The sequence below is a fragment of the Triturus cristatus genome, chromosome 4_2, assembly GCF_964204655.1.
Source record: "Triturus cristatus chromosome 4_2, aTriCri1.1, whole genome shotgun sequence".
Lineage (NCBI taxonomy): Eukaryota > Metazoa > Chordata > Amphibia > Caudata > Salamandridae > Triturus > Triturus cristatus.
The window spans coordinates 660,943,774-660,966,632 of NC_140586.1; the positions used below are offsets into that span (position 1 = coordinate 660,943,774).

The 22,859-nt window shown below is 46.2% G+C and overlaps 1 protein-coding gene across 10 annotated transcripts in view; it reads right to left on the reverse strand.

The window, feature by feature from the left end:
* PATJ (PATJ crumbs cell polarity complex component) overlaps positions 1-22,859 on the reverse strand; it is a 1,359,209-nt gene that overhangs the window by 94,705 nt on the left and 1,241,645 nt on the right. For all 10 annotated transcript variants that reach the window (XM_085602445.1, XM_085602441.1, XM_085602446.1 and 7 more), the window contains one exon: positions 22,341-22,445. In XM_085602445.1, the coding sequence (XP_085458571.1) occupies positions 22,341-22,445 (105 nt within the window). The remainder of the gene's footprint in view (positions 1-22,340; positions 22,446-22,859) is intronic.

Genomic DNA, 22,859 nt, shown 5'->3' on the forward strand with positions numbered 1-22,859 from the left:
CAGGACAAGAAAAATATAGTGAACGAACTTCCCCACACAGTAGGTTGCTACCTACTGTGTGTGTTGTTCAGGCTCCGACCTGTAGGAAAGAGAAAACACCAGGAGAGAAGAAAAAGGTTATTAAAACCATGGTTGAGAAGGCGGTGAAGTGCCGCTCCACTACTTCAACTGCAAGCTCAATCCCAAAAATAAAATGATAATAGCGCTCCGTTAGTATCATTATATTTTTTGTATTGAGTTTGCAGTTGAAACGGCGGGCCAGGGCTGGAAGAGTGGTGGCTTCACCTTCCGTGCGCATAGAGGTTTTGCCGGCCTGAAACGTCATACCCACTTTGCACGTTCTCCATCCAGGCTGCAATACAGCCTGGATGGAGAGCATGCCCAGGCTCCCAATTCCCTCTCTGAGCACCGAACCATGGCGCTCAGACCAATCACAACGCTGCACTACAGTGTTGTAATTTGGCTGGGAGCCTGTGTGCTTGCTTCCAGGTTCCTGTGTGGAGAAAAGGCTGTTGCTGGCGAACGGCGCGAACAGCAGGTACGTTTCTTCCTTTTTGCAGCTCAGAATGCCAATGAAATGGTAGCAGCCGTAGCTCTGGTGGAGTAGGACCTCAGACCTTCTGGAGGCTGCTTCTTAGCCAATGTATAGCAGATCTTAGTATAGAAGACTATTGAAAGTGGCCTAAAGCTCACTCAATTGGCGTAGAGCTGCTATTGCAATGAGAAAGACGATTTTCAAGGTGGGGAGGCACAATGGAACACTGTTAATTGGTTCGAAACGGTACACACAAGGAAAATGGGAACCAAATTTAAGTTCCATTGTGGCGTCATAAAGAGCTTTAGCTGAAACATATGTTGCAAACCTTTAAGAAAACGCAGCAGAATGGGTGATTTAAACAAGAATGGTGGGTCCGGCAAATGTAGAAACACCAAGTGGGCCATCAAGTAACCATTACCAGTGCCCAAAGCAAGACCCTGCTGGGTAAAAGATAAGACAAACCACAGCACATCCAACAGTTTGAAGTACAATGGGTCCAGCTGGCAGGTACCACACCAAGCCACAAAAATTTCCCAGCACCCGGAATATACATATTTCCTGGAGGTGCACTAGACTGCAATAATGACATCCACGACCAAGGGAGGGAGATGAAAGGAGATCAACTGCCCTGCACGGAGGTTGCACAGACTCGGATACAAGACTGTGCCCTGCTGCTGCAACAGACGATTCTCTCAAAGCAGCAGCCTGTAGGAAGTTGAGTTGTGGGTTTTAACCGTACTCAAGCAACAGCCAAAATCCTTGTCATGGTGACCCACTAAATTAACCTGTGCTTAACACCCTGGGAACTTGGCACAAAGCAGCCAGGCTTAACTTAGAGGCAATGTGATAGATATTTATGCAGCACACAAACAGTAATAAAGTGAAAATACAACGCATGAAAAATCCCACAACAATTTAGAAAGATATAGTAGATTTTATTAAATTGACACCAAAATGACAACAATCGACAATTATGAATTCTTAAAGTTTAAGGTAAAAACGAGCGCCTAAAAGATCAAAACACCAACCCCAGACATCTAGTTGTGCGAGACCATGTCAAAATGAAAACGTTTGCCAACCGCGATGGAGCCTGAGGCGGATAAAAGAAATTGATTGGGCCCGGACGGCGCTTACCTTCAGACTTGAAGGCATTTTGTTTTTAAAGTCTGAGAAAGTAAAGGTTTAGCGGAATAAAGCTGCAGGCAGTGTCCGAGGAAGAGGTGTCATCGTCGGGGAGCCACCGGACACAGTTGCGGTGAAGATTTCTGCATTGGGACTTAGTCTCTTTTTAGGAAGTCAAAAATCTCCAGCAGCACAAGGCTGTAACCGATGAGGGCTGCACATAGGCAGACACCCCTTTTGTGAAGAACCACTGAACAAGATTCGGTGCTGCAGAGAAGAACGTAGTAGAAGCTGCTGTGAAGTAAGGCCGTCCGACGAGGCACCTTGGGCACATAGACAAGCAGGCTGCTCCAAGTCTCCTCTTGGTTCACAGAGCAGTTTTGAGCCAAAAAAAATTCCACTTTACTAGGGACTTATAAGTAAATTAAATATGCCAATCAGGTGTAATCCAATTTTACTATGTTTTAAGGCGAGAGCACAAGCACTTTATCAATGGTTTGCAGTGGTAAGGTGCACAGAGTCCTTAGGCCAACAAAAACTTTAGCAAAATAGGAGGGTGAAGGCAAAAAGTTTGGGTTAAGACCACTCTAAGGCTGACAGGTGTAACAACCTGATTGGAAGAAAGGTTCTAAAGCCCAGAAGTCCCAGGTACCACACTCTCCTAGTACAATAAAGAGCCACTAAGATGACTTGGGGCTCATCTTTCCTGATCTTCCTCAGAACCCAAGGCAGGAGAGGTATAAGAGCTCTGTTCTCCACTCTAGCTGGAATGCGTATCTGAGAGAGAGCCGTCTTAGACACTCCAACATGAAATGTGTTGATTCTTCACATTCTCAGCTGTGGTGAAAAGATCGAGCCAAGGTTTTCCTCATCTTTGGAAGAGGCCCTGCGCCACCTTCTGTTGTAGCTGACATTGGTGATCCTCTTAGCACAGGACCCTGGACCCCACCCCACCCTGCTTGTTACAGTACCAGATGGCAGTGGTGTGATGTGTGCGAAACTGCATAAGTCTCACTTTAATGGAAGGCCTTAAACGCCAAATGAGTCGCCAGCAAATTTGTTTGGAAGCGGGCCTCTGCTGATGACCATGATCACCTGCTATCTTACCATTCCTTTTGGCCCTGGAGCCGCTGACAGCCTTGCGTCATATTGTTAAAAAATGTACCTTCTGCAGGGACAATAATTTTAATCTAAAACAATTCAGGACTATTTTGGACATTCTACTCAGTATCTTATACCATTTGTGTGTTTTAGTTAATAAATCTTTTTAATAAAATTAATTTCATAGGCTAGGTACACTGGAGCTGTGCTTGAACTTGCACTTGATTGGGAGTATGTATACCATCGCTAAGACCTGGTCATTGCACATGGCCTTCATGAACTGGTCATCTGCTTTCGAATGCATGAACAGGAGTAAAATGTGGCATAAGTCAATCAATTTATGAGAAGTCCCCTTTGGTTAATTTTTTACACACCATTCATGAGCATCAAGGGTGGTCAGTCTGGGGAACTCTCAGATGTCTTCCCGCTAGCTAGTGGGGCACGTCAGGGGTGAGTTTTGACACTACTGCTTTTTATCTGATACACTAATGATCTGAATACCTACTTCTATCTCTACCAGGAATGTGCCAAACGTTGCCAACTCTGCTGTCTCAACATTACTTTATGCCAACAACGTGGTTTTAATGGCTAGGATGCCCTGTGTCTTGCGTATTTTGGTTGAATCTTTTGTGTCATTTATGGGTATTCTTGACCTGAAAACTAATTTCGGGAAATCCCATTTAATTGCCTGTGGGCATGGTAGCAAAACCTTGGCATCTTTAAAGCTGAATGACCAACATCTTAGCATGGTACGGAATTTTTGTTATTTGGGCATGGTGTTTGATTTAGGCAATTAATGACAGCCACAAGTGAATGCAGCATCTCTGAGATTAGCAGAAGTGGCAGGTTCTCTTTTTAATCTATCCCAGAAGGAAGGAAGGAAGGGCCACCATCTTCCCCATTCTAAAATGCAATGTGTCCCTACAGCAACATATGGAGCAGGGATGTAGGGACACCAAGCTATGGAGAGAGGTGTGCCCACCTTTGCCAACCCCACCCCTCAGGTGGGGGAGGAGAGTTGAAGCACACATCACAGTCCCCTCCATCTTGAAGATGGGGGACTTAACCAATTAGGGAGAAGCTCATGCCCCCTCCCACTGGAGGGTGGTATAATAGGGGGTGTACCCACCCCAAGGAAGGGACCCATTGGTCCGACCTGCACACCCCTTGAAGTCCCTAAATTTAGTATTTAGGGGCAACCCTGAACCTTGCCTCCTGATATCTGAGGAAGAAAGAAGAAGGACCGAAGAGCTGTGATGACCCAGAAAGAAGAAGAGGGCACCAACTGCTTTGGCCCCAGCCATACCAGCCTGTCCAGTCTACGACCTCCCTACAACAAGAACCCCAGTGAGTACATCAGCCAGAAACCCCCAGAGCAACCCTCTTACAGACTCTGTTTACCATGAGCAGGGGATTTGCTCAAACAAAGGCTCACCTACAGAATCCGGATTCCGGCGACTCCGCAATTCTGCAACACTTTGCACCAGACGCACACGGCCCGAGTTTGAGTGGCCCAACACCACAAGGAGGTCTCCCTAGCGATCTGGATCTGGTGATCCCAGACCTCCCTCAAGCTTCAATATGACACCTGCAGCCTCAACCTGATGGGTCCCTCGACCGCGTTTGGAGCTGGTAAGAAAACCTGATGCCAGAAGACACCCCTCCACCTGACGCTCCACGGCCGTGGGTGGCCCAGTTGACAGTGTCCAGGCATCCCTAAGAATCCAACTGACCTCTCCAGCCAGTGGTCACCTTTAGAAAGACCTCCTGCCCGAGCCTGCAGCAACTTAGCACAACCGAAGGTCTCAATTGAAAAACACAGGTTCTCCTGTGCCCTTTTTTGCAGCCTGCACCAGGCTGCCCCAGTGTTGCCTGTAGTGACGCTTCTGTGTTGGTCGTTGGTCCCTGCAGTGCTGACCTTAACCCCAGGAGCTTTGCTCCCATAACAGAGTGGCCTGCTCTTCAGCAGTCCCTAACCAAAGGCCCTCTTAGCTGAATAGGTTAACATGGGCCCCTGCACTCTGCACCCGGCCACCCCAGGGCTGCAGGTGTTGCAACTTGAGTGCCCATCTAGACCTTGGTGAGCCTTGGTCCTAACCGACAAAACTCCTACTCGTAATTCGTGTTCTTACCTGAGAAACCGCTAACACCTTTGTCCCATAGGAACACATGTTAAAAGATTTTGGGCCTAAAATGTTCTAAGTGTTGAACTGATGTTTGTGTGGAGAAAAGAGAACTAAACAGTAAATGTATGAAATGTCTTACTTACCTTGTATTGTGAGATCCTAAGGTGTGGTATCTAGTCATGCCATCCTCAGTACTCAAAGTAATCTAAAACTAATTACAGTGTTATTTAAACTGTTGACAAAGCATATACAAACCTGTAATGATTGCAACTTTTATCACAACTGCATTTCCTTGAATAGCCTTGCATTTGAGAGTGTATTTTACTTACCTATACCAAGTCCTGATTGGTTCTAAAATAAAACATAAGTATACCTTTTTTTATACTTACCTAATTGGTCTGGATTCTGTCTCTGAGTGTGTGTAATCAGTCCTTGATTGAGTGAATACATAAATGCTTAACACACCGTTGGATAATCATAACTGCTCGCCAACGCTACCACAAAGAGAGCTGTTAGTACTTATCTAACTCAGCCTCTGCTATACCTCCTTGGGGCTTCCTCGACTCTGTGCACACTATACATCATTTTGGTACAGTATATACAGAGCCAGCATCCTACAACTATGAACTATGTCAGCAAATCTTTTGCTGCTGTTGGTTTCCCTGGAATGCTTTCTGCCCATAGTTCCATTATCATCATCATTAACACTTTATTTGGTTTTGCAAGGAAAACCATAAAAGTCAAGCAAACACAATAAAAAGAAATACAAAATAGAAAACACCATCCGGTACGCAGAATAACAGTACAGTGTGACCTTCATGGGCCTGTAAATACAAAGTTAAAATGCAAGCACTATATCAAGAGCAAAGAGGTCCAAAGTATGAAAAGACATCATCAAGGTACCATAAAATACAAAACTGATAGCAAGGACTATATCAATGGCAATAATTCCGTCCATCACGACCCCATAAAATAAAAATTAGTAAACATGGACCATGTTAAAACCAAATTCATGTTAGCACAGTGGCAGATAAATAACCATCAAGGATAATCACAACTGGACCTAAGCCTAATAGCAGCCCTTAAAAAACTAATAACGTACAATACTGAATGGCTTGAAAGCCGTTGTAAAAAAGAAAAGTGGGTTTCACCTGCCTAAAACTTGCTTTTTAAGAATAGGGATGATAAAAGACTTTCTGGGTATCTCGTAAAAGCTACAGAACATTAAAAAGAGCATCATATCATTGTAGAGACTTTCCGTCGCAGTCACAGGGTGGGAGGAAGATCATGAAAGAGAGCCAATCGAAAACTGGTCATTAAAAAACAGTCAAGCGTACTTTAAAATCATAAAAGATTGGCTTCAGTTGATGACAGAGTTTTCAATAAGAGGTACGCACACTAGACTTTCTCAGCTCCATTTCTTCTCTGGTCCACGTATGCATTTTGAAAAAGTTCTCCTTCACCCGAGTCATATCCCTACTGCAGCGATCCTCCAGGTTCACAAATAGATCTGGCCTTCCTAGACTGGTAAGGCATTCTCTAACATACTCGAGCCAGCAGATACGGTTGGCGTGGTCAAGGGAAAGGCAGTCCTTTAAAATTTGTTTGCGAAGGGCATTTTCCTTCTTAATCCAGATTTTCATCCACAAAGATAAAGGACTAAAAGCCAACACATCTGAGAGGAAGGCTATCCCTGATTCTTCATGAACTACAAAAAAATAGGATGAACTGCTGTAAGTAGAGTATACGTTTCAGAAAAGTGTTTTCAACAATTTGCAAAGCATCCTGTTCAGTATAGCCTCAATCTCGCTCCCGTAGGTGACCTTCGGGATACATTTAGCTTGATAGATCTGGGAGTGCCCTGATCGGTCTGCTTCCCAGTCTGGAAGCAAAGATAAAAACAGTGGCAATCGCCCTGGCAAGATCCCCTTTCTTTTGGCTTGTCAAGGGGTGCCAATTTAGGGCCTCATCAAACACCACTCCCAGGTAGGAAAACACATCAGTCTTGGGGATCGGCACAGCCCCTGCCCTAATGCATAGGACCTAACTGGATGAAGACCCACCTGCATTACAAACGATGTGCTGTGATTGACCAGCAAGTCCAGGTCCTCCATAAATTGTACAAAGGAGTTCAACAAGGGTTGGAGACCCCTCGCTGTCCTCGCCATGAGGACAGCATCATCAGCATATAGGAGGACTGGCAAACTTCGCTTACCCACTTGGAAACAGTTGATTTTTAGATTCAAGAGGACGTGCTCCAAATTGCTGACGTACAAATTAAAAAGAAAAGGGGCTAAAATGCACCCTTGACGCACCCCTCTAAAGATGGAAAACTTGTGGGTCACTATGAGATCGTTAAGAGTAATGAACTACAGTTTTAGTGTCTCTGTGGAGATCCCTTAGAAACAGGATAATGTCTTTGTCAATACCAATAGAAAGCATCATCTGTCAGAGCTTGGATCTGTTAATGCAATCAAACGCGGCAGACAGATCCATAAAGCTAAATAGATGGTGCCAGTGGGGACAACGGTATACTTATTCAAGACCATATGTAAATTCAGACACAGGTCTACTGTTGAGCAACCAGGGAGAAAACCATATTGGACCTCTGCCAGGATTTTGTTATCATCTGCCCAACTCACAAGCACTGTTTTGGGTGCTATGGCAGGCGTCTCAAATCAGTACCGATTCTCATTTACGACATTCATCCCGCCCTATCATCAGGAACTATCCTGATTCCCCTTTTTCCCCCTCTTTTCTATTGCAAAACAGAACTATTAATCTCCGTTAAAGCCCAATAAATACGACAGGACGTCTATTGAGGGATATGTTTCATTCACTCCGCATTTTTAGATTTACGTGCATGGCATACTATCTTTGGATCTTGACAAGACTAAAAATAAATTAAGGCATGCATATCCGTATCCCTTATACAGGATTTGGACTCTTTACTCATTCGATTTGGTAGTCCTCTGTGACTGTTGTTATTACGCAGTCTATCATTTGAAGAACACGCAGAAATGTGTTGTGGCTCTCCTGATGAAGGTGCAGCGTGCGCCGAAACGGGCGTAGAAGATCCATCTTACAGACACTGTCTCTTTATTATGGTTTTGTTTATGTTACTTGGTTCACTGTATTAATTTGTGATTTCAATACTGTGTGTGATTTATGCTCTGGAATTGTGTCATAGTGTATTGTATTAAGTGTTGTTTCTGGGCAAGGCCGAGCACTAATTAGCGCGCCGCCATTTTGGCGGTCGCACCGGTCCCTGGTCCAGACTTTATGTCTAAAATTATTTGTCTGTTTTATATATGTCTAGAAATGTTTTTTTTAACATTACAACATTAAAAATATGGATTTTTTAAACAGATTACTTTAGTTCGCACAGAGTTTATTATATCATGTTTTTCTTTGATGTAGCTAATTGACCGTTTTTTTTACATTGTGACTGCCTAGGGATTTACCCTCAATTCTATTATTGCCCTGCCCTAGGAATCTCAAGTATTTGCAGGGGATCCTTGTTACTTGCATTAAGGTAAACGCCTTCCTAGGGCCCGCAAAAGGTTAGTTATAACTCCAAACATGCTTCCAAAAGCCTCCAGGATGTCTATTGGTTGTACTGCACTGTCTAGGCAGGTGACAAACTCCCTTTTACACTGAGTAAACAGGGACTCACAGAACTGGTTCAGAATAATCTGACCCCACTTGAGTCTCCTCCCCCCTTCCACAGCTATCAAGGACCCCATTGCTCCATCATTGATTAGCTTTACTACCCGGGGCCATCCGATCGAAACGCACACTGGGTTATGATCACTATACACACACACTCCTTAATGTTGAAATCTGGAAAATTGGAGAAAAAAGGTGTAGAGACACAAATAAAATCAATAAAGACTCGCATTCTCTCCCAGTAAATGTGGGGGCGACATCTGTCTTGTCCGGGGGCAACTTATTCATAGTGGACATTAAGTCAAACTCATACAGAATAGCATTAAGTATTGAGCTTTGATGGGCGGATGTATGATGTTACAACGCATGCTTTTACAACGCATGCTGTTACAACAAATTTTTTACAACGCAAATGCTGTGACAACGCAAGTCTTTACAACGCAAGTCTTTACATCGACTTGCAGTAGATGGCGTGCTAACATTAAAAAAGGGTAATTTACTATTCTAACTCCAGTCCACGTTGCAGTAGGGAAGGTGTTTGGATAGTAAACTACACTATTTTTAATGTTAGCACGCCATCTAGTGCAAGTCGATATAAAGACTTGCGTTGTAATGGCATGCGTTGTCACAGCATTTGCGTTGTAACAGTTTCGTTGTAATGGCAGTGCGTTGTAAAAGTTGCGTTGTAATGGTTGTGCACCCTGATGGGCACGTTCCATGTGCAGGCCAGTATGGCGTACACATTCCATATCCGTAACTCCCCAAGCCTAGGGTCCCCGCACATATGAACATTAAGATCTCCTGTAATGAGGACATTAGTAAAGTTCTACTTACTCTGGGTCATATTTTTCCCAAAAAAGCTCAACCGCTTAATATTGCATACTTCCGGCGAACAGGCTACAACACTGTAAACATTCTAAAGCAATTGTTTGCTCGTCCGGAATAATAACAACACCTGTAAGGTAGGAGAGTTAATGTGTCAACAAAACAGACTGCCTTGGACAAAACTGACCAGACCCCCCTTAACTTTTCCTGCGATAGAAGGAGTAGCTGGCACGAAGAAGGTTTTATAGCCTTCCAAATTATATCTATTTTAAACGGCCCATGTCTCCTGGAGGCAGATCACGTTGAACCCTCTTAAAAAAAAAGCACCCATTCTGGGTCATCAAATTTACTTGCCAGCCCTGTAATATTCCAGGAGATAAAATTACACCCCTTGCAATCTGGATGACCCGGACTCGATGGCCCACCTGGACACTGTTAAAGGGGCATCTGACTCGAGGGGAACTACACTCAGCCAATCACAACATTCTAATGAACTCAGAGGCGCAAAACTATTAGATGTAACTATGCCTGGGATTCCCTCCTGCTGGCTCCCCTGACCTACATCCAGGGACCGCCCCTGGATTCTTCCGAATAAAGACAATGGATGGATCAAAGGCCTATAAAAATACCCCAGTGGGAGAGCCACACTGGCCGAGTTACAAACCCTAGGGTTAAGTTGGGAGGCTGTGCTTAAGATGCTGTTTACCACATGGGGGCTGGGAAAGTTAATGACATAGTCCCCATCCCAGTTGTTCTTAACTCTACCCACCCATGATGTTCTATGCAACATGATAATATGACTTTCTACCTGGCACCCTGAGGCAATGTTGGGAGTTTAACCAGTACAAAACTTTATTCTTCAGTTGGTCAAAGTCTCCGGACAAGGTCGAGGGACATTAGCTAGAAAGACTATGAGTGGAGTTGACTCTGGTGGCAGATGTAAGGTGCAGAGTCTCTGGTTAGAGTTACTGGGTGACCCTGAATGGGTCTCACAAACCTTCTATCAAACATCATATTGGGCCCGTCTGCAATGGTTCCTGGATTCTGGTGCTGCTTGCAGTATAAAGGAGCCCCATCATTTGAAGTAACTGCCAGTGACGATATCCTATTCAATATTGGCACCAGTGTAGATGAACAAGATGAAGGCACTGGATGACACATGCTCTCGATTGCACCCTCTGTCACAGGCTTAAATACGGTCTTTCAGCCAGGCTCCTGTGTATTACAGCAATTACTGGAATGCAGAACTATTGGAACCGGGGGACAAGTGGGTCAGTACTGTGGAATCACCTTGCAGTAGTGAGATCAGCTTATTCAGATCCTTCTCAATTGTTGATAAACGTAGTAGAATATGGTCTAATTTAAGATCCAAGGCTGATAACAGAGATGGCTTAAAAGCATCAAGCAAGATAGTCATATACGGGCCGGACGCACCTGTGGGATCTGAGGGGCCAGGGTGCGAACCGATGCTCTTCCGGCTCTGAGAAGACGATTGTCAAGTCCAGATTTGCTGAATTTAATTTTGCACAAAGAACTCAGGAAGTTTTCAGTAAACATACTTTTCATAATTATTATCTCATTCTTGCCACTGGAGATATAGCATTGTACCTCACTCTGGAGCTTACGCCTTGGGAGAGGTCTTTCCTTTTTAGATTTAGGTCTGGAACGGTATGGTGTTTAATGTGCTTCTCTGAGGAGGCAAAGGTGTGGGACAGCTAATTATTTATTTTCCCCATGCGGAACGGTTTTTAACTCTGTCTTAAACACAGCTTGAAAATGTTAGCCTTTCAAAAATGCTGGCCGAGATGCTTTAATATATCTTTAGATGCTAAATAGTTCAGACATCTATCCATGAGCAACAACGGCGGACCTCCTATACCGCACCTCGTGCCGTTGAGTGGCGTCACTGTGCTCCAGATCAGAAACGTTTATGACAAATGTGGGTGCACAACTCAAGAAGTCCAGAAAGGCAAGAATGATAGAAAAGTAACTTCTTTATTCCAAAAATATTTTCTTTAAGATCATCAAATAAAGGCAATCCAGCCAACGCGTTTCATTCCCATATAGGGAACTTCATCAGGGCAGAGAAAAGTGTCATTTGTAAAGTACAAATTGCCAAAGTGCCAACAATTTTTTATTAATAGCTTCAGATCAGTTGGCTTCTCACAAACGTCAATCTGTTCTTATGTAGGCCTGTTTGTAACAGTTTATGAAAATTTCAATGATTCCTCAGCTTCGCGGCTGAAACGTTCTCTCTCTTCCTTTGTATATGGAAGAGAGAAAGTTTCAGCCGCGACGCTGCGGAATCTTCGTATCCTCTTAGAATAAATATGGGTCACAGTGCAATACACTTGACCTCTTGAATCTTTGGAAATTGTTTAGGACAAATAGTGGACATTGAGGCGCAACAAATCATACTCGCCCATTGACTTTGCTTTGTGGGGCTTTCTTATTGTGCCAAACAGATTCGCCGACTAGAATTTCATTGGAGCATTTTGGTCTGTCATAACAGATTACATCTGCCTGTCTCCGTGGGTGTATTTTTTTAAATCATATTCCAATCCGTTCTGCTGGATATAGTCCAGACATCTGTTATAGTGTTTGTGGTTTCCTGAAAATGGCCATCCGTTGTAGAAAGTCTATGGAGGGGTGTTAGGTGTGAAGGTCTGCTGTGTTTTCCTGATAGATGCATTTTATTGACAGTCCATTGTGCACAAATAGATGTATTTGTAACGATCTTTTTATGGTTGTTTTTAGTGTGAATTTCAAGGTTTACATTACGTGGTGTATTGTGATGGACTGTTTCTGATTTGTGTCAATTTGTTGTTTTTTTTAAAAATAATTTTTATTGATAACAAAAAGGCATCGGGTTAAGACAGTATACATGTATCTTTGGCTGGGCAAAACAACATCCTGACAGTGATTCACAACATATTCAGGCTCCGGGATACACACTTTACTGATCCTCACTAGTGTATCTTCTGCTATATTTGCAACATCCTCGCAGGGACAAGAAGATAGGAAAACAAGTATTTGGTCCAGCTACAGAGACGTCCTATCATGACGTGGAGGCCCACACAGTCCCTCCCAGCCTGTTAGTCAACTCGCACCTTTCCCTCTGCAATTCCACCGTGGGAGAAATACAAATATCACCCCTATATTTGTTCCACTTTCCCCATTTGTGGTCCCACTTTTTGGGGCAACCTCTCCCTTTGAACACTGTTTTTTCAGCAATCATGGCATAGTCCATATCAGTCGCCCAGTCCCTTAGCCGTGGCGTTGCCCCGACCCCCACTTCTGGGCAATATTACGTTTGGCAATTGCCCATCCCATCGTGGCACACGCTAGCTCCGCTTGTGAGAGGTCGGTTGCCTCCCAAATACTGAGGAGACATAGTTTGAGGACGGTTGAATAGGTTTACCACACGCTCTGGTTAGCTGTCGGGTGACCTCTGTCCAATACTGTTATATGTGAGGGCAGTCCCAGATGATGTGTGTGAATGTGCCGGTCTGGTTAGATCGCCGGAGGCACAGCTGGTCCGGTCTCCTACCCAACCTAAACAGTAATTTGGCGTTAAAATAGACACTGTGAAGCACTTTAAGCTGTACCAGTCGGAGTCGCATAGGAATCGCCACTTCTCTGGGAGAGGTGAGGGCCTCCAGTCCTTGTCTTCAATCTCCCCCAGATCATGTTGCCAGCTCAACCTTAATTTCAACGTTGGGTCAGTTCGGTTATTTACTAATTTTTTATGTGTGGCTTTACGGTCCATAGGATCTAACAATAGCCGATCCTCCAGAGGGGAGGAGTCCGGAAGAGGGGCACCCCGCGGCAGGGCCGAATCAATAGCATGGCTAATTTGAAGATACCGAAAAGATTCCGACGGCGAAAGTTGGTACTTAGCTTGAAGATCGGTAAATGTGGCCTTTTTCCCTTTCACCCACATATCTCCTACCCTAGAGATCCCGATCATGTCCCATTTATCAAATCCTGGACATGTACTGAGGCGACCCAATATATCCGGTTCCCACAACGGAGTGGCCTTGGTGAGACGGTTATGCCACCCCAGCTTTCGCTGAATTCCGTGACACACTTCCACTGTACGAGTCGTGGGGCCGGTCAACCGTAGCTTCCGATGCTTCGCATACAGTGCCCTATTGTAACCCCCCTCCCCATAAGCCACTGATCCGTTCTGAAATTAGGATCGTCGTGTGGTCCAAACACCCATCGGTTGATGGCCATCAACTGCGACGCCTGATAATAGAGGCGCAGATCCGGCAGCCCTATACCTCCGTCATACCATCCCATGGTGAGTTTGCTAATGGCTGTCCGTGGAGGTCGACCCTCCCACAACAACCCCCGCACCACCTCCTCAATTTGCGAAAAATAGGAGTTAGGTACCGGAATTAGGAGCATTTTCCAAAGCGTGGGAGGGCGAGCATTTTAAACAGAGACGTGCGTCCCAAAAGGGTAAGGGGCAACGACCTCCAATAGGCAACATCCGACTTCAAGCGCTGAAGGGGCGCCTTCAAATTCCGCTCATAAAACAGGTTAATATCTGAGGTAATAAAAATCCCCAGATACCGAAACCCTTGTGCCGCCACTGATATGTCATAACCTCTAGGGCTATGTGGGGGGTCCCCCCAGAGCGCATACATCTGGGATTTGGGCCAATTTATCTGATATCATGAGTGCGCGCCAAAGATGTGAAAAATGTGTAATACCCGTCGTAGGGAGCGTGCTGGAGAGGCCAAATAGAGCAAAATATCATCCGCGTAGAGCGATATTCGGTCTTCATGCTCACTAGTCCATTTAATGCCCCTTACGCCCGGTTTCCCCCCTGATCCAGATGGCCAGTGACTCCAAAACCATGGCAAAGAGGAGTGGTGACAGCGGGCAACCTTGCCGCGTGCCATGATGGAGAGGAAAAGAGGCAGAGCGATGATTGTTGAACGTGACGTGCGCCATGGGCTGTATATATGGTAACCTAATCCATCCAATCAATTTGGGTCCAAATCCCATACGCGCCAGGACAGCAAAAAGATATTCTCATTCGATAGTATCGAATGCCATGGTGGCATCAAGGGACAGCAAAATCGCTTCCTCCTCTATAGTGTCCAATCTCCCCATAACCCTGTGTACTCGTTGGAAATTTCTAGCTGTATTCCTTCCGGGCATAAAGCCCAATTGATCTCGATGGATTAAATCATTAAGATACGGGACTAGACGATTGGCCAAGACTTTGGCCAGAATTTTCGCCTCCACCGTAAACAGCGAGATAGGGTGGTACGATTTGCAGTACTCCGATGGCTTATCGGCCTCGTGGATAACTACAATAGCCGCATTGCGAATATCAGCCGGAAGCAGCCCCGAGTCATAGCATTCATTATATAGGTTTAACAAGTGGAGCGCTAGCTTCTTAGCCATTGGATTAAGTAACTCGATAGGTAGTCCATTAGGACCCATCGCTTTACCTGACCGAACATCCAGAATTGCTTTTTGGACCTCTCCCACTGAAATATCCGCCTCCAGCACCTCTCTATCCCGCTGAGAAAAGCACACTACATCTATGGTAGCAAGAAGGTCTGCAGTCATTGAGGCCTGTGGGACCTGATGCACCCCCTTAAAGTGAGACGCAAAGGCTTCCGCGATCCCCTTGGGGTCTGTTATCAATACGCCGTCCGGGCCAGTAATTGCTCGCACCCACCTCGCTGCCTGCTCCTTACGTTCCAGCCATGCCAGGAGCTTATCCGTACGCTCGCCCTGTTCATAAATCCTATGACGCGTGGCTAGGGAGAGCAGGGTAGCCTCCTCCAGCAGGAGCTGTCTATGGTCCTGTCGTTTCATTTTGATCCTGTGTTGGCTATCGGGTTAGAATCCTGAAAGAGGGCACCCTCCAATTGCTGAATATCCTTTTCCAATTCGACCACCCTACGCCTACGCTCAGTTCTGTGGCCTACCATCAAAGACAGTGCCCTGCCCTTGATTACTGCCCCATATGTCCCCCAAAGTGTAACCGCCGACGCAACCGACCTCACGTTCTCGTCAAAATAGTAGTCTGTATCTTGCCGGAGGCTTTCCTTAATATGGGGTACCTTCAATGCCCACGGCTGTACCATAATTGGGCCAGGACGCCTAGTGGGTGGGACGCCAAAGACCGCCGAAACGGGAGAGTGGTCCGATATACCCCTTGCCAGATTTGTGGCTTCTGTGTGTGGTGGGGGTGTGTCCACCTCCATACATCCACCACCCCCAAAGCGTCTGTAAACTCCTGGAGTTCGGAGACTTGTGCTGGGTCAGGTCTGGGCGGGAGTCGGTCACACAGGACATCTAAAGTCAAATTAAAGTCGCCCCCAAGTATTAAGGGTCCTACTGGTAGAGCCAACATCAGTGCCCCCATGTCTTTCAAGGTTAGGCGCTGCAATCCTGGTGGGGCGTACACTGAAACCACATTAATTACCATACCTTCCCACATACCTGCCCTTGCTGCATACCTGCCCTGCACATCTGTCCAGGTGTTTTTCACCACGTAAGGGCAGCCCCTGCGCAGAAGCACCCCAACCCCCCTAGAACCAGTGGTAAATACAGAGTGTACAATCATGAGGTAACCCTTCTTATTCAGTGCCATACATGTGTTCCCTATCAAGACAATACCCCTCTTGATTTTGTCCCCCAGACCGTTTACATTCCAGGTGGACACTCTAAGTCCCTGTCCTGGCGCCATCAAAATACAGCAAATGTGCTACTCTTATGATTGAACGGTCGTCAGAGCCTATCTCCCCAGGGCCGTCGATCAAAGCGGCGCCAAAACAATCAAAATGCAAGACAGTGTCGCGAAGCACATTATCATAGTCAACACTCATAATGCCATTCGAGATATTAGCTATCCGAAGATTACCTGTCACCGATGCAAAAAAACAAAAAGCCCTCCGACAGTTCCACCCCTCCCCCCCACTCCAGTTGAACTCCCCACCCCCATCCTGCCTCCCTGCATAACGGGACTAGAACCGCCCACCACCCCCAACATGCAGAGTGCCTGTCGCCCACCCAAAACAACTTCAGGAAACGTAAGCAACTCCACCCCCGAAAACAAGTGTAAAGACAACACAGATTCCTCCCCGGCCGCGCCGCCCCCGTGTTTAATCTGCATCGAGAAACATTCTAGGCCTGCTCATAAAACCATCGGCCCCTTCCTCAACATTCACCCGAAACTCCTGGCCCTCCCAGCTGAAACATAAGCTGTGTCAATTTTTAATCTTGTGCTTTTATGATCTTTTGTAAAGATCGAATAAAGATTTTGAAACTGAAACTACCACCCGTATGGGCCGCAAAGGGAGAGCACGGCCAGTACCCGGCATACACTAATGTTATTTAGGTCTCGGCTGAGACAGCGCTTTAGCGCTGCTCTGGCGAGACTTATAGTAAGCGAGTTTTGGAAGTGCAAACAGTGCTTTTCAGGCCTCCAAATACAGTGCATGTGCCCCGGGCGCGCGCGCCATTTGGCAGCCTGAAAAGCACTGCCTGATCACTTGCTTTGATGTCCTCAGTGAGCCCCGCGGGCACTGAGGACATCAAAGTGCACACCATTTGCACTGTGCTCGCCCCGCCACCACTCCCCCCTCCCACTCCCTCCTCGTCAACTTCAGTGCGCAGCCCCCATTCCATCTTTGTCCTCTCTGCTGAAACTGCTGTCTGAAGTGTCAAATTTTATTAATAGTAAACAAAAATCGCACTACCGTGCCAGGGCCAGACTTGGCGTTGATAATGATTGTTTGAAAAGGTAACTTTGAAAGGATACGAACTTGACCAATTCTGGTTTCAAAATATAAGAGAACACTGTAGAGGCATGCGTCTACCGACTGTTATATATAAATTGGGATATATTTCTTAATCTGTCGAGTTCAGCCACTGCATGATTATATTGTTGTCTCTTTTTGAAACTCAGGAGCAGTAACATTGTCGTGGTGTCACTAGGGCTTCAAGTGGATGCTTTTTCAATATTATATACAAGCCACAGTTACTGCTAATTTATCTTACGCAACTAACAACGATTGACAAAGCCAATAGTCCTAACTTGTTGTAGGTATCATGTTACTTGTTGTATCATTATGCCTGGATGCAATGACAAAAGAGACAGCAAAATACAAGTCGTATAGACCCCGCGCAACACCGCCCCCCACCCCCACCCATTTTTTTGTATCCCACTTAAAGCCCTGGGTAGGATACTCAACAACAGGGCCGAACTGGAACCCCAAAGTAGGCCTGGCAATTATGTCGGACCAGCTGGAGGGTCATGGGGGAGGTTAACTGTGAAGCATTTTTGCTACAGGAAACGCCCGATGCCCGGGCAAGCCAGCCCGGCCCTGCTCAACAACCCCGTTCTCTCCCGCATTTACCTGTGATCAGGCGCGCAACACCCATTGAACTCAAAGGGCTTCAGCCCCCCGTAGTGTGTGGCAGCCCGGGATGAGACCGCTTTCCGGGCAGACACAAAGCCGCGCCTGAGCACTTCACAGGTCTTTAAAAAGACCATTTGCATGTTAATGAGGCCTCGCTGTTGCTTCACCCCTTCTAAGAACCCCCGCAGCTCCACTCTGCCTAGATTCAGCCCCCCCCACCCCCGAAATCAGCGCCACTCTGCCTACTGTTTAAATATTCAGCCCCCCCTCCCCGAAATTTTTGCTTATCCCCCCCCCCCCCGAACATTAACTAGAAAGTGATTTCGCTGGTCGCTTTTTCACAAGCTCTGAACTTTGGCAGTGATGTTTCCCCTTGATAGAGAAGTTTCAGTTTCTGTATTTGGATTCCATGCCCATTCCTTCTTTGTCCTCTCTGCTGAAACTGCTGTCTGAAGTGTCACATTTTATTAATACTAAACAAAAATCGCACTACCGTGCCAGGGCCAGACTTGGCGTTGATAATGATTGTTTGAAAAGGGAACTTTGAAAGGATACGAACTTGACCAATTCTGGTTTCAAAATATAAGAGAACACTGTAGAGGCATGCGTCTACCGACTGTTATATATAATTTGGGATATATTTCTTAATCTGTCGAGTTGGAGTGGTGAATGTTCCATGCCACATTTTGCCATCAAAATTCATTTCGACGCAAAACTAGAACCGGAAATGAGGCAAGACGCCGAGTTGTAGCATCACAACATAAAAGGAAGTTAAGGAGGTCGAAGTACTGTTTGCCAGAGCGGAGACCTTAGTCCAAGAATGGTTCATTGTGGCAGAGAAACCAGAGTTCTATAAAATAAATGTTCGTGAGGGAGGGGGTGGTTTTCGTAAAACGTGCCTGGCACTCGGTAAAACAGCTTGAATTGTGTAACGATGACCCGCGAGCCGAGAGAGCGTGCACAAATGTTGATGTGAGAGACTGAAGACATTGAGAGTTAAAATCTGCAAGCGACAATTACTTTTATTTTCTTTGCTACATAAATGATCGAATTTAATGGTTGAGTGGCACACACAAATCTGACGTTTAAAATTGCTGATGAAGTAGAAAGCCTCCCAGCGACCCGTCCAGCCCTGTCAGCGGCCGCATATCTTTCTGCCATGTCCTATATCTCCAGAGCTTGGCCTTATACGGGTTAATTGTGAGGGCGTCTTACTTGAAAGGGATAGCGGCTCCTGGGCATAATTTCATCCAGTCCCCGGATCCGATTTCCAAGGGATCTTAAGTTATTACAGGGAAATCAGGGGGCTGATTACCTGGCCTGCTGCTATGCAATCACACCTTTCAGTACTCATTACCCGCACCCTGAGGAAGAGGATGTCAAGAAGCGGCCCTGCCGCTCTGTGCCGTGCGGCTGGGTGGTTTTCATCACGAGGCCTTGATTTAGGGGGACACCAGGCCTCCCCTCGGCGCCTTCCCATGTAGGGAATGGATGCTGGTTCCATGTCCGGTTGGGGAACCCGACCGCCACCCTGATGTGCACTGATAATCTTTGTTTACGATTAAAAACCAAACCACAAGGGGGCATAATTTCCGAAACTGACTAACCATGTGAACAAAACACTGGCACATCAGACCCGTTTCTCGAGGTCCGCTCGAATGGCACCTTTAGACACGGCTGGATTTCTAAACACAAGCATTTTGCATTCTGGAACTTGCACCCATAGTTATGACGAGAAAAGAAAAATGACAAGTGTCAGAAGTCAAAGTGCTGCAGGATAAAAAAAAAATAGGAATAGTTAGAGATGCCACACACGACGTTTACCAGATGCATTAAGTGGATAGGGCCATCAGAAGCTATGCTGTGGTAGGGATCTCAATTTAGAATAGGTCTCCACTACCCTCACTACCAACTATCCTTTTTCTCTCTAGACCACTCTGCCCAGGTCCCACTCCGAAGCGGCCCTAGCAGTGCGCCTTTCTCCGAGGCACAGCAGAAATGCCTCGGAGAAAGGCAGCGTCGTTTTCGGATTCGGGGGCGTGTTTTGCTGTTGTCTCCTCCTTGAGACTTCTTGCAAAAAACACGCCCCCCGATCCGAAAAGGACGGGGCCTAATCTGAATGACTGACCTCTTCTCCAATGGCTGGCCAGCATTCAAGAGGCCAGCCAATGGAGAACAGGGGCGGGTTCAAGCCCCTCTTCTCCAAGTCATTAAATCTCCGACTTCCGGTTCTGCCTTTCGGCAGACCGGACGTCCTCGACCTAAAAAAGGGGCGCTGCATTCCTACACTGCCCCAGCTTTTCACTGCCTCTCCTTGTCCGTGTCTTTACGCCCGGCACATAAACAACCAGCCCGCGGGAGTGTCCCCAGACAGCTTGCAGGACACAAATCTCCTATTTCTTTGTTCGTGTGCTTGATTGTCATGTGGCACATTACGTAAACTTTGCACCAGTGCAAAAGAATTGCACATTGATTTTACACGATATTTGTTCCTTGCTTCACTCGGAATTAAACAAAGAGGTTTTCCTGCAATCATGTTTTTGGAAAGATGTTTGCATTGGGCCAAAAATGGAGTAAAGTGTTTTGCTCTATTTTTGTTACTTGTAAGATGGAAATGTGCAAACAGGAGGCTAGCCATCACTGGTGCAGACACAATTTTGACCCAGTCATTTCCAGATAACATAGACTGCAGGGGTGAAATGTAGCCATTTACACTTGCACCTGGACACACGCTAACTGTATAATCTGTAAATATCGGTGAAAAATTGAACCAGAACCATTAAACCAACATCACTGTAATTCGACCTAGGTTTTACGCCATATATTTTGCTTGTTATTATATGCATATTTCCACCAGGACAAAAAGCAAATGAAATAAATAGAATGTTCTCATTTTTTTGATTTTAAATAAAGAAGAAGATAAATGCATTTTGCTCCCATTTTGAACTGTAAAAGATGAGACGATGTTTGAGGGAAAAACAGTATTATCTCAGATTGCATAAACTCCTTTTTGTCTTAAGCAAAAAGATTTAATGAAATAACATTTGGAGTCAAATCTGCTTTTCTCCAGTCCCTGCTATACAAGAAGGAAAACGGTGTAAGTTGCTTGCCACACACTGCTGCCCGCCGCACAATGCTACACGAAACACTGCTGCACGCCTCACACTGCTGCACGCCTCACACTGCTGCACGCCTCACACTGCTGCACGCCTCACACTGCTGCACGCCGCACACTGCTGCACGCCGCATACTGCTGCACGCCGCACACTGCTGCACGCCACACGCTGCTGCACGCCGCACACTGCTGCATGCCACACACTGCTGCACACTGCTGCATTACTCACTGCTGCATGCTGCACGACACTGCTGCACGCAGCACACTGCTGCACGTCGCTGCACGCCACACACTGCTGCATGCCTCACACTGCTACACGAAACACTGCTGCACGCCACACACTGCTGCACGCCACACACTGCTGCACGCCGCACACTGCTGCACGCCGCACAATGCTGCACGCCGCACACTGCTGCACGCCGCACACTGCTGCACGCCGCACACTGCTGCATGCCGCACACAGCTGCATGCCGCACACTGCTGCACGCCGCACACTGCTGCACGCCGCACACGGCTGTACTCCACACACTGCTTTTATGCGAGTTTATGCTACTGACATTGTAAATGACAATGCCTTTTATTTGTTTTAAAACCAAAACATAAATAAAAGGCATTGTAATTTTACAATGCCAATAGCTCAAACTCTTATAAATGCGAGACCTATTGCATTGCAAATGCTTGTTATACATCTGATGGGGACATTTCGATTAGAATGCTAACTACATGGTTGGACGTAAGGGAGAAATGTGGGGAAATGAGTAGTGTTGAGAAGTGAACCAAGAGTAAAAAGAGCCGCTTCAGCCACAGTTCTGGGTTTTCACAGCCATGTTCTGAAATCCAACTAAATAATTTGATGTTCTGGTTTAAAACTGTGGCGTTCTAAATAAGTCCCATTTGAAAAATAAAAAAAGCATTTCAGTTTCACAGTTTAATGGGACGAGCACATAATTAACCGCATTAGGAGACACGTACGTTTATAAAGAACTGCTTGCAAGCTGAATGCGGGCTGGCCGACTCGTCCCCGCAGGCGGCCCCCATGAGAGGGCAGCCCCTTTAGTGCCGCAGGATGGCACACTGGACAGCCTAGTGTCCGGTGATCCCTACGGGGTACCGTGCGTCACTTCCGGCCGAGGTGGGGGAAGGGGAAGAGGTATTTTTATGTTTATATGTGTGTTACATGTATGTTGCTGCGGGAGGGCTGGTGAGTGTGGCCGATATTGGCACTATGCTGCTTGTGCCAGTGTGATTTTGTTACGTTCCTTGTACATAAATCATGCTCTTATTCTCCCTCGGTGGGAAAATGCTGCTTAAGTAAAGCATTAGAATACATTGCTTTCAACATGGCCGACAAAGTGAGCACTCGTCTGTTTCGGGTGTGGGGTGCCCAGTCTCTGAAAATCCTGCACTTATCAGCCTCGCGCAGCTGCGCGCCGCACTTATCACCGTACCTGCAGGATAATGCTGCCGTAGGCATTCTTCAGCAGATTAACCACGTCGGCGTGGGCGAGCCCGTCCAACGGCTGCCCATTAATACTGATAATCCGATCTCCCACCTAAAAACACAAACACAACAGAAAATTACAAACATTCGGCAATCAAATCACTCGGCAGAATCCTTCAATTCCACGCGGCGCAGTCATGCTTTTCAGGGGAGCTGCGGAGGATACTATGAATTTTCACAGATCATATATTTTGCTCTTCAGGGGGGGTAACCAATTTATTTTCTCAAAAACATAACAGTCTTAAAGGCTATCGGGAATAAGCTCCGGTGTGCCCGTTAATACATTCTGCAAAATTGGAACACATGTCCTGGTTCATGCGCCCCGCTTTTTGCTGTCATGATTGTAGTGGGGCAGGTGTTTACTCATCAGCTGAAAAACATTGGCATCCTGCATGCAAACAATCTAGACAATCTGACAAAGCAGCATGGCAACCAACATGCACTTTCGAGCTGAGTATGAACCGAA